At 45.7% G+C, this 16629-nt stretch overlaps 2 protein-coding genes across 3 annotated transcripts in view; both read left to right on the top strand.

Moving 5' to 3' along the window:
* Cfap70 (cilia and flagella associated protein 70) overlaps positions 1–12502 on the top strand; it is an 82610-nt gene extending 70108 nt beyond the window's left edge. Inside the window, exons 21-29 of one of the 2 annotated variants that reach the window (XM_075949509.1) lie at positions 192–260; positions 758–916; positions 3049–3170; positions 5487–5639; positions 6441–6602; positions 9239–9328; positions 11660–11761; positions 11986–12033; positions 12284–12502. In XM_075949509.1, coding sequence (XP_075805624.1) covers positions 192–260; positions 758–916; positions 3049–3170; positions 5487–5639; positions 6441–6602; positions 9239–9328; positions 11660–11761; positions 11986–12033; positions 12284–12364 — 986 coding nt within the window. In that variant the 3' untranslated portion in view covers positions 12365–12502. The remainder of the gene's footprint in view (positions 1–191; positions 261–757; positions 917–3048; positions 3171–5486; positions 5640–6440; positions 6603–9238; positions 9329–11659; positions 11762–11985; positions 12034–12283) is intronic. The other variant, XM_075949510.1, reaches the window with a different exon arrangement.
* A 1456-nt stretch (positions 12503–13958) lies between these two features.
* On the top strand, positions 13959–15530 carry Mrps16 (mitochondrial ribosomal protein S16). Its single transcript, XM_075949076.1, has 3 exons — positions 13959–14132; positions 14652–14912; positions 15297–15530. The coding sequence occupies exons 1-3, from the start codon at positions 14120–14122 to the stop codon at positions 15428–15430; spliced, it is 408 nt and encodes a 135-aa protein (XP_075805191.1). The 5' UTR covers positions 13959–14119; the 3' UTR covers positions 15431–15530.
* Positions 15531–16629: the final 1099 nt, after the last annotated feature.

Raw genomic sequence — 16629 nt, 5'->3', positions numbered from 1 at the left:
CACCTCTGTGCGGCCCCTACATTATCTTGTTATTTCCTCCAATATTGTCATAATTTCCCCTTTTTAAATTTTCATCTTTTATTACTTTGCGATTTCTGGTGTAATTTCTCAGCTTTCATCTCTTCTATGTCTGAAACACTGGTTTTTGTTATTTTCCTCTGAAAAATTACCAAGAGTTTTTTGTTATTCAGGGATCAAACTCAGGAGCTCCCACACGCTGAATCCTCATCTCCCCGCTGAGCTGCAGCCCCAGCCCCAAGGTTGTTGTTGCTGTTTTACTTATTCTTTGTATCATCATCTTCTGTGTCTTTGATGTGGTCCCCCCCCCCCCCCCCGGCCCCAAAAGTTGAAAGTATTTTGTGGGCGGTGTGTTTCCCTCACTGCCTCTGCCCTCTGGGTTCATGTCTTCCCAGATCTTATGCATTCAGTTCAGTTTGTTGTCTGCTTCTGTGAGTTGTTCCTCTCCCCCACTTCCTGCTGAGCCCTGGCGGAAGAGGTCCTGTCCCTTGGGAGCCTTACTGTTGTCTGTGCTGTCCTTTTCTTCTCCTGTGAGTTCTTGAGGTTGTGGACCTGGCAAAGGACTGCAGTGCCTGTGCTGTGTGGCCTCACCATGCCTGGGACCGAAGAGGTGGGAGGCGCTTACAGTCTTTGTTCACGATGCCCACACATTAGCCCGGTAGTGTTTGCGCATCTTCACCCCTGCGACCTTCCAGTGCCGGGGACGAAGCTCCTTTTCATCGTTATCTAATCTGTTTAGGACCAAGCACTGTCTTGTCCAGTCTAGACGAGTTTATTGAAGAATCATCTAAGGCGCATTCTGAGTCGCAGGAACCAATAATGACTTTACAGCCTCTGGAACCTTCTCTTGCCCAGAAATCATCCAATGTGCTATTAAAAGAGCTAACAGCGAAAAAAGGTAAGTAAGAGTCAGTGTTTTCCCTGGAAAGAGGGCTGTAAATAAACCAGCTGAGCACAAGGACTCTTGGGATTGTGGGTCCTGATGAAGTTACACTGAACACGGACTCTCGGGACTGTGGGTCCTGATGAAGGTACACTGAACAAGGACTCTCGGGACTGAGGGTCCTGATGAAGGTACACTGAACACGGACTCTCGGGACTGTGGGTCCTGATGAAGGTACACTGAACACGGACTCTCGGGACTGAGGGTCCTGATGAAGGTACACTGAACACGGACTCTCGGGACTGTGGGTCCTGATGAAGGTACACTGAACACGGACTCTCGGGACTGAGGGTCCTGATGAAGGTACACTGAACACGGACTCTGAGAACTTGGGTCCTGATGAAGGTACACTGAACACGGACTCTCGGGACTGTGGGTCCTGATGAAGGTACACTGAACAAGGACTCTGAGAACTTGGGTCCTGATGAAGGTACACTGAACACGGACTCTCGGGACTGTGGGTCCTGATGAAGGTACACTGAACAAGGACTCTGAGAACTTGGGTCCTGATGAAGGTACACTGAACACGGACTCTCGGGACTGTGGGTCCTGATGAAGGTACACTGAACACGGACTCTCGGGACTGTGGGTCCTGATGAAGGTACACTGAACACGGACTCTCGGGACTGTGGGTCCTGATGAAGGTACACTGAACACGGACTCTGAGAACTTGGGTCCTGATGAAGTTACACTGAACACGGACTCTCGGGACTGAGGGTCCTGATGAAGGTACACTGAACAAGGACTCTGAGAACTTGGGTCCTGATGAAGGTACACTGAACACGGACTCTCGGGACTGTGGGTCCTGATGAAGGTACACTGAACACGGACTCTCGGGACTGTGGGTCCTGATGAAGGTACACTGAACAAGGACTCTGAGAACTGTGGGTCCTGATGAAGTTATACTGACTACACTTCTTCACATTAGTAATTCTTCACATTAGTCCAGGGTCTGAAATCCAAACTCCATGTTGGAACTCCTTTGATAAATATGGATTTTAATTTTGTTCACACAAGTATCTAACAGAACTGTAATTTTGCAATGAGTATTCATTTTCAGAATATCTGTAAGTTGTGTTTCAAACCCAAGGATGTCTGAGAATACCTCTTTAAATTAATTGGTTAATTTTGTGTGTGTGTGTGTGTGTGTGTGCCGCACTTGTGAAGGCCAGAGGCCAACACTAGGTGTCTGCCTTAGTCATCGGCTACAGACCACAGAATTATGCAGGAAGGGTACACACAGCTGACCTTTAGGGTCAGCTCATGAGAGATGCTTATCTCCCGTGGGACACATCATTTGGCAGGGGATGAGCAGTTCTGTTAGCAGAGATGCGCATCTCACTAACCTTATCTCCAGTACGATAAGGAATACCACCTTCTGAATGTGCTACTGTCTCGGTTGCAGACTTCTTATGTGAAGAGCTCTTTCCCTCAGATTACAGTTTGGGGATTCTTCCCATAGTACCACAGTGTGTTTATCTTGTAGTGGGCACAATTCCCCTATGCATTGGTACATTGGATGACTTTTCCCAACAGTGCATGAGTCTGTGGTCTCAATGTTTCAGCTGTCTTGACTGGCCCGTGAGTACAGGGATCTGCTGGGTTTGTGTTGTTTTGTTTTGTTTGTGGGAGTTCAGTGGCGCACCTGTGCCTGGCTTTTCTCATGGCAGATGGAAGTCAGAACTCATGCCTCTACTGACTGGTGCGTCTCTCCAGGCCCTTTAATGGTTTCAAAGCCCTTCATCCGGTTGTGACTGGCCCCTCATCCTGTTGTGACTGGCCCCTCATCCTGTTGTGACTGGCCCCTCATCCGGTTGTGACTGGCCCCTCATCCTGTTGTGACTGGCCCCTCATCCGGTTGTGACTGGCCCCTCATCCGGTTGTGACTGGCCTTTAGAACCACATTTACCACGAAGGCCTTTGAGTTGGCTTTTGAGTCATAACTACAAATAGTCTATTGCTTCCCAGAATCTGATCTTTATCTCACTGGAGATCAGAATATTATTCTCCATATCTTATTAAATATGTCTGAGCTTCTGGCATTCCCTATTTGCATCTGTTCTTCTATCCTGTTAATCTATTTCCAGAAACATCGAAATGTCAAGATTCCTCGGCCTTTTTGCATTCTACTCCTTATGCTATCCCCCAACCTCCCGCCACAATCTTCATGGAGACCATTCGTTTTCTGATGAAGGTCAACGCTGTGCAGGTCAGAATGTTGGGATGGCACAGATGGAAGAGTTTAGTGAATTCTGTATTCTACCCATAGCCGTGTCTTGAAATTTAAGTATGTGTGAAGCAGAAACCAAAGATAACTTTGGTGCTGGGGACTGAACTTGGAGCCTCCTACAAACTACACACATATTCCACCACTGAGCTCTCTTGCTAATTCCTCAAGTGTACTTTTAAGGGCATTTCTTACCAAATGTGAGGACTCTCCAAACACCAGCCACTCTCTGCAGATGCTATCAGCTGAAGTCTGTTCCCCATAGAATGCCCCAGAACAAAGTCAGGCTCTACATTTGACTGCACCCGACCTCTTTCTTTTAAAAATAATTTTACATTTACTTCTCTTGGAGGAGACACATGCATGTCGAGGTCATAAGTCTTCTCCTCCTACCATGTGAGTTCTGGGGACTGAACTCAGATATTGTGGCAGCAAGCACCTTTACCCACTGATCGTTCTTGTCAGTTCCTGAGCTCTTTTGTTGGCAGAGGCTGCTCGTTTGTCTTCTGGCCACCTAGTCCCAAAATAATCATGCAGAAATCTGTATTAATTGCAATACTGTTTAGCCAATAGCTTAAGCATATTTTTAGCTTGCTCTTATATCCTAAACTAACCTATCTCTATTAATCTGTGTATTGCCACGTGGTTGTAGCTTACCAGGTAAAGTTCTGTCCTTCATCTGGCGACTCTCTCCGGTGGGGTTACATGGCTTCTCCCTGACTTGCCTATTCTCTCTCTCTCTCTCTCTCTCTCTCTCTATATATATATATATATATATATATATATATATATATATATACACACACACACACACACACACACACACACACACACACACACACATATATTTTCATTCCAGCCTGGCTATATTCTGTTAAGCCATTGGCCAAAAGCAGCTTCTTTATTAACCAATGGTAATAAAACACTCATAGCATACAGAGGGGAATCCCACATCACTTTTTCTTTTAGGAACTTATAAATCTTGGAGATTCATAGGTACCTGATTATACCTCTTTTACCATCCATTCCTGAAAACAGATACACAGTGCTATGTGAGAGAGGGCTAGAAACATTAAATTATTTTAATGGTACAACTAGGCTATAGATTTGGCAAGATGGCTTAGTGGGTAAAGGGGTGAGGCCTTGAGTTTGACTTCTGGTACACACATGATGGGAGAGCCAACTCCTGTGAAAGTTATTTCCTTACCTCCACATACACAACGTAGTACCCATGTGCCTCTGCCCCCACCTCTACAAACATGCATCCACATACTTTATTTCCAAATTTACTGACCCACATAGTCACAGGCAGAGCAGCTGGGGAATGAGGTCTTCTTCCCCAAAAGGAAGACTATCCAATAAGCACATGCCCACACGAGGGGTGCTCATGAGTAAGCAGTGGGAGGGAGAGTGAAATCTAGGACTGGTAGAGTTGGCCCTGATCCTGCAATCACACGCCTCCGGGAGGGCATGCAGTCTCACGAAAGGATGGGCTGGACCACATTGAACAAGAGCCTTTCACACAGGGGAGTATTCCCAGTAGAAACAGGCTCTCTCCTCAGTGAGTACATCCCATCTCCCCTGGTCAGACCACCCGCAGCAGGTAGAGCTGACAGGCTTCTGTATGAAGGGCTGAAACACTAAGAATGGACTGCAAAAACTGAGGAGGCTCCACTTCTGCTTTGCAAGCATATCTGACTGCAGCAGATTTGCAGGTCATTTGAATTGAGGAGGTGGGGAAAAGAGCCTCAAATGCACTGGTAAGCATAAATGTTTAGTGGTATGGCAAAAGCAGGTATTTATGTTTGTGAAATTCCAAGTCTTAGCATTTCAGAGAGGTGGGGCTTGCCTCAAGCAGGTATTTATGTTTGTGAAATTCCAAGTCTTAGCATTTCAGAGAGGTGGGGCTTGCCTCATTATAAGTTTCCTTAAAATGTCAACAGTTTGAAAATGTTACGTCCTGTAAGCAGACGACTGGAGCCTTTTCCTGTACACAATACATACAGTCTACATACACCAGGGCCAGCACCATGCGGTACTGTGGGGTCTAACTCCCAGTCTGGTGACCACTGGGGCCAGCACCGTGCAGTGCTGCAGGGTGTTCACTGGAAAATGTTGATATTTACTGACTGAATAGCTGTTACTAGAACATGAAGTACTGAATGCTTATGATCTGCTCTTGTCCCTTTGCCACTAAAGAAACTCATTTTACTCTGTGAGACACCCCTCACTGCTGTAAAGCTGTGCGGCTATTACAAGCAGTCACTTTATGCTCTTGATCATTGGCTTTCCTTGCAGTTTGTGCACAGAGTGCTGGCACATGAGCTGCTGTGCCCTCAAGGAGGACCCAGTTGTGAATATTATTTGGTTCTGGCCCAGACACATCTTCTCAAGAAGGACTTTGCTAAGACAGAGGAGTACCTTCAGCAAGCAGCCCAGATGGACTATCTGGTACTGATTTTCCTAGATAAAGCCTCTTGAATGGGAGGAGGGGTGTGACCAGGCTTTTTTAAAATAGAGATGACAGCAGGGCTCAAAAGTGTGGATCTCAGCAGCTAAGGGGCTTGAGCCCAGAAGTTTGAGGCGAGCACAGGCAGCATGAGGAGACTCTGTCTCAAAACAGAGTAGTGGTACCATATCATGGAGAGAGTTCTGATGTGCATGGTGTGTGTGTGTGTGTGTGTGTGTGTGTGTGTGTGTGTGTGTAACATTTACACTTGTGTTTTTTTCTTAAGTGAGCATGAGTTTTACAAAAGGTAAAGAGAATAGACAAAGTGGGCATTTAGCAGAAATTTCTCATTATTTCAAGTTTCTAGACTTCTATTTGCTCTGAATAGCATTATCCTGATTACAGTTGAGTGTTTGTCTTAATAGTCACCCCTGAAGACCAAATGGCTTTGAGGAATCAGAAAAATGAGAACAGACCTAGGAAATTACTCCCTAGCGTGGCAAATACAGCTCTTTGTGTGTGCTCTGGAGAAAAGAATTGGTGAGGAGATCATGTGATGATAGCACTGTACCTTTAATCCCAGCACTGCAGAGGCAGGCAAATCTTTGTGAGTTCGAGATCAGCTTGGTCTACAGAGCGAGTTTTGAGTTCCAGGACAGCCAGGACAGCCAGGGATACACAGAGAAACCCTATCTCGATAAAACACAGAAAAAAGAGAAATGTACCAATCTAACTTTAAATGTTAAATAAAATTCATTAGAGACTGAAGTACCAGTCACCCTGCATGTTCTCTGCTTCCTCAGAACCCTAATGTCTGGGGTGTGAAGGGTCATCTCTATTTTCTGAGCGGAGACCACGCGGAGGCCAAGGCATGCTACGAGCGAACTATTAGTTTTGTAGTTGATGCTTCTGAGATGCACTTCATCTTCCTACGCCTGGGACACATCTACCTGGAGGAGAAGGAGGTAATGGAGAGAGAAGTCTGGGAAACCATGACCCAGGATCTGTAGGGGCGATGGAGAAACCTAGAGCAACCCGAAGAGTCCCGTCCTCTGTCCTCCCACCCCACCTGCTTTTTAGGGACTTTCATTCTGGTAAATCTACCCTGCAGAAAAGAACTCAGGACATGTCAGAATGAAGTTCTGAAATTTATTAAGTAGAGATACAGAATAACACACCGTTTAGCTAAACATGGGTGGGAGAGGAGGGAGTAAAACTGACGTAAGAGCAATACACTTCCAAAATGGGCGTGGGCTTCTCCAGAGATCAGTCTGGATATCGTCATATGGGTATTGTGAGCTGTAATTTAAGAGGAGCTTTAAAGATTAAGCAAGTTGTTAAAAATCAGAGTGTAAAATCTAAGTTGTGGGGATGGAGCGATATATTAATATATAAATGTCAGTTTTTATATATTAACCAACAGGAACATGACATCACAGTGCTGGACAATGCACATGGGAAGGCTGAGCCAGGGCTGAGAGAAGTCACAGCCCTGCTGCAGTGAAGTAAATGAGACATTTTCTTTCTTTCTTTTTTTTTTTTTTTCGAGACAGGGTTTCTTGTAGCTTTGGAGCCTGTCCTGGCTGGAACTAGCTCTTGTAGACCAGGCTGGCCTTGAACTCACAAAGATCCTCCTACCTCTGCCTTGTGAGTGCTGGGATTAAGGGCGTGCACCACCACTGCCTGGCTGACATTTTCTTTCTAATGTCATTGCAAGCTGTATCTTCAAGGCACTACTGACCTTATAGTTACTAAGCAACCAGTTCCTAGATTAAATATTCAAGGTCAGCTGTAGATACAAGGCAAGAAATAAGCCACTGAGTCCTACAGGGTCTTGCTGAGTGTGGCAGTGTGTACCTATGGTCCTAGTGCTCAAGGGCTTAGGTCACAGGACTCTTGAGCACAGAACTTTGAAGTCAACCTGGGGAAAATACTGAGGTCTTGTCTCAAACAACAAAAAAGAGACAATGGTCTAGGGATATAGTACAGTTGGTTGAATGCATATGTATCATGAATACAGCCTTGAGATCAAATAAAACGGGGTGTGGTGGCACATCCTTGGAATTTCAGGTTTCAGAAAGTAGAGGCTAGGGAATCAGTCATTGAAGGGTCAGCCTGGCCTACAGCAAGCTTGAGGCTAGTCTGGGCTATATGAGACTGATGCGGGATTTCCCTCTGTGTGCTGTGATTACCACTGATAAATAAAGGAACTGCTTTAGATCTATAGCAGAGCTATAGAAAAACAGAGCTAGATGGGGAAAACTAAACGGAATGCTGGGAGAAAAGAGGTGGAATCAGAGAGAAGCTATGTAGCCCTGCCAGAACTTTGCCAGTAAGACACTGCCACGTGGCGATACACAGATTAATCAAATGAGTTAAATTAATATGTAAGATTTAGCCAATAAGAAGCTAGAGCTAATGGGCCAAGCAGTGTTTTAAATATAGTTTCTGTGTCATCATTTTGGGGCTGAGCAGCTGGAAATGAACAAGCGGCCCTCCTTACATCATGAGACCCTGTTGCATGAATATTAAAAACCCAGAGACAGATATTTGGGTTCAAGACGAAGATCAGAAAAGCAAAACAGCCAGCCACTGGTTCTCACCTCTATCTCAGACTGAAATGGGCGAGATTCTAGATTCTGTCTCCACAAATCCTTAGACTAAAGACTGAGCCTGAGACCTGTCTCTTCCCACTTTATATTCCCCTCTAGTGCTGGGGTTAAAAGTGTGCACCACCACCGGGCCTCTACGGCTAACTAGTGTGGCTGCTGGGATTAAAGGTGTGTGCTACCACTGCCTGGCCTGTATGGCAGACTAGTGTGGCACACTTGATTTATTAGACCACAAACAGTATCCCACTATATCTGTCTCAGCTTCACCCACACTAAAAGAAAAAAGATGGAATCTTATTATGTTACAAGACTGCCTTTGAACTTTTGGGCTCAACCAATCCTCTTCTCTCAGCTCTCAGACATTGAGTAGCTGGAGTATAGACTTTGCATCTGAAGGAAGCTGGATCTTTGAATGTCTCTAAATGTCTTCTGTGGCACATTTAGACTTTTCTGATAGGAGACCAGGTTCTCAGAGGGACCAGAGACTCAGTGTCTGTCATCCTTCCATATGATGCCACTTCCAAGGGAAAAGATTTAGTTCATAAAGTCTAGACAGAATTCAGATGAGCACTGTGCCTGCCCAGAATGTCCAGCGTAAGTCCCTCTCTCGTTTTCAGATCCGCTCCCAGGTTCTCACCCTTCTGACCTCCCCCAGTCCTCTTGCATCAGCTCCTTTAAAGGAGCCCTGAAAATATAATCCAGTAGGGCAGTGGTGGCGCACTCCTTTAATTCCAGCACTGGGGAGGCTGAGACAGGCAGATCTCCGTGAGTTCAAGCCAGCCTGGTCTACAGAGTGGGTTCCTGGCTCCAAAGCTACAGAGAAACCCTATCTTGAAAAGAACCCCCCCCCAAAAAAAAGGAAAAATAAAAGAAAGAAAATATAATCCAAGGAGTCACTCAATTCGAGATTATTCTGGAGCAAAACTGTCAAGAAAATCAGTTACCTTACAACATGGTGTTTGAAACTTAATGTTGCTTTCTTTCAACAGTATGAAAAGGCAAAGAGAACCTACATGCAAGCCTGCAAGAGATCCCCTTCATGCCTGACCTGGCTAGGACTAGGAATTGCCTGTTACAGGGTAAGAAAACAGAGTCTGAATACCAGGCCCTGATTCCTTGGTCCTCCAAGCATATTGTGGGGGGTTGTAATGATGGTGGAATGGCAGTCTGCTCTAATGAAAAAAACTTTTTCAAAATTATCCATAAGGCCAGGCAGTGGTGGCGCACGCCTTTTATGCCAGGACTCAGGAGGCAGAGGCAGGCAGATTTCTGTGAATTTAAGGCCAGCCTGGTCTACAGAGCTAGTTCCAGGATAGTCAGGGCTGTTACAAAGAGAAACACTGTCTCGATAAAACAACAACAACAAAAAAAAAAGGAAGAAAGAAAGAAGGAAGAAAAGAGCATTGCCTGCTCTTTCGGAGGACCTGGTTTCAATTCCCGGCACCCACATGGCAGCCCAATGTCTGTAAGCACAAGTCCAGGGGATCCAATGAATGCAGACAAAATACCAATGCACATAAAATAAAATTAAACAAAATGAAAAAAAAAGAAAAATCTTAGGCAAACCTAGCCTGAGAAATCTGAGATATAAATAGACCTAAGTGAGCTCACAGGGCTACACAACCAGTTACGGGGTCAATGTTATTCTTTTAGTTTTTTATCATGGACAGTTTAAAATGTTGTTGTCTGTGAAGAGAAAAAAATGCCTTCTACTCTACCCTGCTTTGGCCATCATTAACTTAAGGTCGCCGTTGTCTTCATCCTTGACATTTCTTTCCTCTGCAGTCTTTCACAGCACCTGTGAGACACGGCACAGTTCATCTGCAAATCTGCTAACATGGTCAGCAGACTCTAAGTGCCGTCCTGTCCAGTGCCAGGGATGGGATTCTCGTGTATCTAGAGTGGCCTCAAACTCACTGTTTAGCCAAAAATGTCCTTCAACTCCTCATCTTTTCTCCTTACCTAACCAGTGCTGGGGTTGTAGACAGATGTTTTCCACCAAGGTTGTGAGGCTGCTGATGCCTATCATATTCAGAGTCTCTGCCTTGAGGCTGGGACAGCACTTCCATCATTCAGGAGGTAAAAGTGGAGGCAGAGGAAAGTAGTTCTTTATGGGGTGAAGGCCAGCCAGGGCTGCTGAGAGACCCTGTCTCAGAAAAATAAAAAAAAAAGAGTTTTATATGCATGATGTACTCAGTCACGCCCCATACCTTTGTAGTTAGTCCCTTTAGCTCTCCTGACCTTGTGTGTCTAACGAACTTCACGGTTCCTCTCTGAGGCTATCCTTTGGTGTTAGGGTAGATCCAATGCTGTTTCTCTTTGTTCTACTTCTAGATTGCAAGTGTGCTTTTACTATAGAAATATTTATTTTTATTTTGTAATGGAACTGTTTATGTTTTTTTATTTTTCATCATGTTTTGCTTTTTTGTTGTTTTTTAATGTGTCTACCAGTGAGGTCTTTGACGGTAGGGTGTGGTATACCTGCGCACGTATTTTCTTATCAGCATCAAGTATACAAATGTGGAGTGACTGAATAATCAATACCTGAAAGCCCTGACGAGCAGGTCAAACATGGCCATGATTGAAAGGCTACTAACCCTTCATCTTTTCTTGGGCTTAGAAACTCTGTCTCTCTTTGTATGTGCTTTGTTTTCTTTGTTTTTCAAGTCAGGGGCTTCTCTGTGCAGTCCTGGTTTTCCTAGAACTTGCTCTGTAAACCAGGCTGGCCTTAAATTCAAAAATTCTCCTGAAGCCGGGCCGTGGTGGCGTAAATCTTTAATCCCAGCACTTGGGAGGCAGAAGCAGGCGGATCTCTGGGAGTTCGAGACCAGCCTGGTCTACAAGAGCTAGTTCCAGGACAGGCTCCAAAACCACAGAGAAACCCTGTCTCGAAAAAGAAAAAAAGAAAGAAAGAAAGAAAGAAAGAAAGAAAGAAAGAAAGAAAGGAAGGAAGGAAGAAAGAAAGAAAGAAATCAGCCTGCCTCTGCCTCCTGAGTGCACCACTGCTGCCCGGCTTTCAAAACTGGAAAAAAAAATCTAGGCCTGGTGCTCATGCCTATAATCCCAATGCCTGGTCATCTGAGTAGGATAGTTTCAGTTTCAAGGCCAGTCCTGCTGAGAGTCTCTACACAGGAAGGCCCAGTCTCTAAATAAATAATTTTAAAACAAAATAGATAAAAAAAAGAAGTTACTTTATCATGGGGAGGAGAGATATATATCTACCATATATCCATTCACAAATAATACCTATTAATAGTTACAAAATTATATAAGAACATGTAAAATATATGCTGCATGTGACCCCAGTGTTTTGAGGTTTTGTTTGGAAGAGCACTGGTATAGGTCATGGACATCTTAAGTGAAAAGCACTCTGGACTGTGTCTCTTCTCTCTCCCTCTCCCTCCGCCAAGCTGGAGGAGCTCACCGAGGCTGAGGATGCTCTCTCCGAAGCCAATGCACTGAATAACTACAATGCTGAAGTATGGGCCTATCTGGCTCTGGTCTGTCTGAAGGTAAAGTGTTTCTTATCGTCCCTTCACAAAGCCCTTTCAGGGAACAGGCAAGGGCCCAACTAAGAAAGGTAAGATGGCTGTTAACACGTAATAACCCAAGTTTGATCAGCTCTAGATTTGGTCATCGTACTGATGACAATGGAAATGTCAATCTTAGGCAGTCGCTCCTTGAAAAGATTATGCTTAGTAATCATTAACTCGCATGTTCTGTGCGTTTCTTTCAGGTTGGACGACAGCTGGAAGCTGAGCAGGCCTACAAGTACACAATAAAGGTATGCGGCAGAGGGCTGTAAGACCCAGAATGTAGATTGTGAGCACTCGGTGCTTGATGGATTTCCGCCGAGGGAAACACACGCCCATGAAAACAACACAACATTCTAAGTCTTTAAGGGAGCTCCCATGGTATTGAGAATATCGGAAAAGCCCATTTTATCCCTTCAAATTTGGAGCCTCACAAATTAGGGTTCTTCAAAGCTTCATGGTGTTCGAGTTAGCTGCTGTTTCCCTGTCTTGTTTCTGCAGCTGAAACTGAAAGATGAGGCTCTGCTTACAGAAATCCACACCGTTCAGGAAATGGTTGGCTTTGGAGATCCATCTTTCTGACATCCTTAAAAATGGATATTCAATATGGAACCACAGCATCTCACCTTCCTTTCCAAATTGTCACGACATGAAACCTGACCTCTTCCCCCCTTAGCTGTTAACTATAAATCAGATCACAATTAAAAAGGAAAAATCAAATTTATCAGTGTTGTTTTTGAGTCTTATATATTTCATGTTTATACAATTATGTAACTAATAAATATATTTTGTGAGTAGCTATATGGCATAATGGTGTGACTATTACAATTTCTGATGAAGCTTATCATCAATTGCCAAGGTTCTTGACCAGCTTCAGTTACTGCGACTTGGCAATGAAGGCATCATCTTCAAAGGTGAGCTTAGAACACTGTCATCTACATCACTGGGTAAGGGAGCAGAGGATATTCTTGAGCCTTTTGGGAGAGCTGAAAGAAGGGTCTTTTTTTTTTTTTTTTTTTTTTTTTTTTTTTTTTTTTTGATTTTTCGAGACAGGGTTTCTCTGTAGCTTTTGGTTCCTGTCCTGGAACTAGCTCTTGTAGACCAGGCTGGCCTCGAACTCACAGAGATCCGCCTGCCTCTGCCTCCCGAGTGCTGGGATTAAAGGCGTGCGCCACCACCGCCCGGCCAAGAAGGGTCTTTAAGACAGACATACTAATTTCTTTAAATCAACCAGTATCTTCATGGATGTAAATCAGGAGTGGCTTTTACACACCATTGTGATCAGAGTTGCAAAATTCACTAGTGAAGCCGTAATTCTAGGTCTTGAGAGGACAAAGAAATCATACCCTTAATTTCTTAGAACATGTTGCAGTAAAGGGGGGAAATGAACGCCCTCTCCCCCTTTATTTACTTAGTTGTTTAGTATTTATTTCGAGGCAGGGGTTCTCTGTGTAACAGTCCTGGCTGTCCTGGAACTAGATCTGTAGAACAGAGCTGGTCTTGAACTCATGAGATCCGCCTGCCTCTGCCTTCTGAATGGCGTGCGCCACCACCGCCCGACTCCCCACCCACCCACCTTATTTTTTTTTTTTTTTTTATTTTCGAGACAGGGTTTCTCTGTAGCTTTTTGGTTCCTGTCCTGGAACTAGCTCTTGTAGACCAGGCTGGCCTCGAACTCCCAGAGATCCGCCTGCCTCTGCCTCCCGAGTGCTGGGATTAAAGGCGTGCGCCACCCGGCTCTCCACCTTTTTTTTTTTTTTTAATGAAGCGATTTCTTCTGTGAGGGTAGGAGAATACAAGGGAAAGTGAGAGTCATATTAATAAACAGAATAAATTATTTTTGATCCTGCTCCTCGCTCAGTCCTTTATGAAGTCTTCCTGAGGAGAGGGAAGCCAACTTCGTCCCCTGCTGTGTCCGGACCGCCCGGGCTCTCCGGTGGGACCCCACCTGCCCACCAGGCCGTCACCAGCGCCGGCCGCCCTAACCAGGGTGGGAATCGTTGCAGGACCCCTGCAGACAGGACCCGCAGTCTCGGAATACTCCCCCCACTGCCGCAGGGAATCACGCCAATGACAGCCCCAGGAGCCGCTCCACGCCTCCAAACACAGCTTTTCCGCGTCATTTACGGAAGTCGGGTCTGGGTCGCCTTGTTGTCTTCCGGTAGACGCAGAAAGAGAAAGCGGAAGAGGTGGGGCGAGCGGCCAAGCGCTTCCGCAGTGGGCTTTCCGGAGACTGAAGGTGCGTGCGAGGACGCTTGGGGCGCTCCTCCGGGCTTCAGGCTCAGTGCGGCTGGTCTGTGCAGAGAGCACAGCCGCAGGGTCACGCGTCGCTGCGCCATGGTCCACCTTAGTGAGTGCGCGGGGCTTTGGGGCACGTGCGGGAATCGGGGACCCGGGCTAGGAGCGGCAGTATCGCCTCAGTCCACTTTGTTTTTAGACACTGTGTAGCACTGGCTAGCCTAGAACTCACTAGGTAAAGACAGGCTGGCTTCGAACTCATAGACAGCAAACTCATAGTTTGTCTCTGCCTCCAAATGCGTTGTGCTTAAAGGCGTGCTCTCCCGCGCCCGGGCTCTCTTCTCAGTTTTTCCCAAAAAATCGTCGTAGTAGTCGTTTTGCAGATGGGGCAGCTAAGGGTACAAGGTCGCAACCTAGTAAATGGCAGGTCTGTATTGCCCGCGTTTGGGGAAAAGGAGGTATGTCCGAGATGGAATGTTGAAGGGGGAAAGTTTTACAGATAAATTAGTACCTAAGCCGGACGGAATAGATTGGAAGTGAGAACATTGCAGAAAGAGGAATTGGGCCTTCACCGTATATGACCTATTTCGTGTCTGCTGTTTTTGCGTCCTAACCAGTTATTTCTCTACAGCAACCTTTCTCTGCAAAGCGTACCGTGGGGGCCACCTAACCATCCGCCTCGCCTTGGGTGGCTGCACCAACCGGCCCTTTTACCGCATCGTGGCTGCTCACAACAAGTGTCCCAGGGATGGCCGCTTCGTGGAGCAGCTGGGCTCCTTCGATCCGCTGCCCAACAGTAACGGAGAAAAACTGGTTGCCCTCAACCTGAACCGGATCCGGTATTGGATTGGCTGTGGGGCTCACCTCTCTAAGCCTATGGAGAAACTTCTGGGTAAAACATCTCTGAGCTTAGATAATTTAAGAGGTTTTTATACCGGAGTCAGTTCTAGGATAATAGAAACAAAGGATGATTTTCACTCCATCCATGCTGCTCCGGATAGGAGGAAGGTGTGGTGATGTAATTGCCAGTTTTTTGGAACACTTGGAGTGACTGGGATGTTGTGGGGGTAAAAATGGAGCTAGTGTATCTTGGGCACCTGTCTGTCAGTTTCCTTTTTTCCCTTTAAAGTAAGGAGAGCAGTGTTAGGAAGCAGACAGTGAGCTTGGCCCATTTCTTGTCTGGGCCGTGGGTCAGGCGTTGCATCTCAGTCCTGGGAATCAGACCTGGGAAGCCTTGGCATGTGCAATATTACAGAGAAAATCCTGCTGCTTTTAGGTCTTTCTGGCTTTTACCCCCTGCATCCAATGATGATCACAAATGCTGAGAGACTTCGGAGGAAGAGAGCTCAAGAAGCCCTCTTAGCATCGCAGAAAACAGAATCGGAGCCTGGAGAAACAGAAGCAAGCTGATGTCAGTGCACACAGTTATGGCTGCAAGGCCAAGGGGCCTTCACAACTCTTGCGCAGAGCTTTCTGTTGGGTTTGAGGATCAATAAATGGAGCTTTTCAAGTCCCAGTCTTCCAGCATAACCTGAGCAGGAATCAGACAGAGGTTTGTTGTCTGACATTAGAGCTGCTAGGCCTCCTGCCTTACCTGTGAGTCAGTGGGTGTGGGGAGGTTTTGGGATTAGGCCCTGGTCACATTGGGCAGTTTTACAATCTGCTGCCTTTTAGTCCTTTCCTGTGTGAAAGCCCTCAACCAGAATGTGCTTTGCCCATTCAAACGCTTTCTTTAAGACAGGGTCTTGCTCTGCAACCCTGACTGGTGTGGAGCTTGTTATATGTGATACGTAGACCAGACTTTAGCGTGCAGCCTCTTGACCCTGTCTCCTGAGTGCTGAGATTACAGGTAAAGCTACTATTGCTGGCCCCAATGCTTTCTTTATCACTTGGGATCATCCCAAAACTCAAGAAGTTACCTTGTTTATTGTTTGTATTAGTGAAGATTTATATTGTTTTCTTGACATATGATCTCAGGTTTACACAGATGGGCTGTAAAAATTGCTTTGGGGTTTTAATAACCTTTTGTTTTGTTTTTGTTTTTTAGAGATAGGTTTTTCTCTCTCTGACAGTTCAGGTTGTCCTGGAACTCAGAGAGATCTGCCTGCCAAATAAATGCTGGGCTTAAAGGCGTGCACCGCTACCTTTTAAGAGAGTAGTTAGAAGGAAGCTAATACAAAGCCCCTTCGTATAGCCAGCCCTGTACTGAGAAATTGCTTGTGTATTCAAGTATTACAACTCCAGTTCAATTATATCCGTGTTCACAGATGAGCGAGACTGTCCCTCAACAGTAGGAAACTTTTATAGACTCCATATGTCCCACAAAGTCTTCCTACATATATTGTTGCCTATATGAGGGCAAAAGTAGTGATAAGGGGGCTTTTCTGTGGAGATGGCTCCAGGGGTAAAAGTGCTTTGCCATGTAGTTCTGAGGTCCTGAATTCAAATCCGTAGAACTCATGTAACAGGAAGTGGAAGAGTCTGCAGTAACAGCATCCTACAGGAACATGGATGGGAGGGAAAGACAAAGAAATCTCCAGACACAGGCCAGCCGGTGTGCACAGTGGAAAAACAAAGGAGGCCACCCTGTCTCAAGAAAGGTCCAAAGT

The sequence above is a fragment of the Microtus pennsylvanicus genome, chromosome 15 (genome assembly GCF_037038515.1).
Source record: "Microtus pennsylvanicus isolate mMicPen1 chromosome 15, mMicPen1.hap1, whole genome shotgun sequence".
Classification (NCBI taxonomy): domain Eukaryota; kingdom Metazoa; phylum Chordata; class Mammalia; order Rodentia; family Cricetidae; genus Microtus; species Microtus pennsylvanicus.
The sequence above is the reverse complement of the archived record's forward strand: the minus strand, read 5'-3'. Positions and strand labels throughout refer to the sequence as shown.

Bases quoted from the DNA above. Each gene is read 5' to 3' on its own strand.
- Mrps16 (XM_075949076.1), top strand. The intron at 14,913-15,296 runs GTAAAACATCTC...TGCTGCTTTTAG, and splicing joins GCCTATGGAGAAACTTCTGG to GTCTTTCTGGCTTTTACCCC.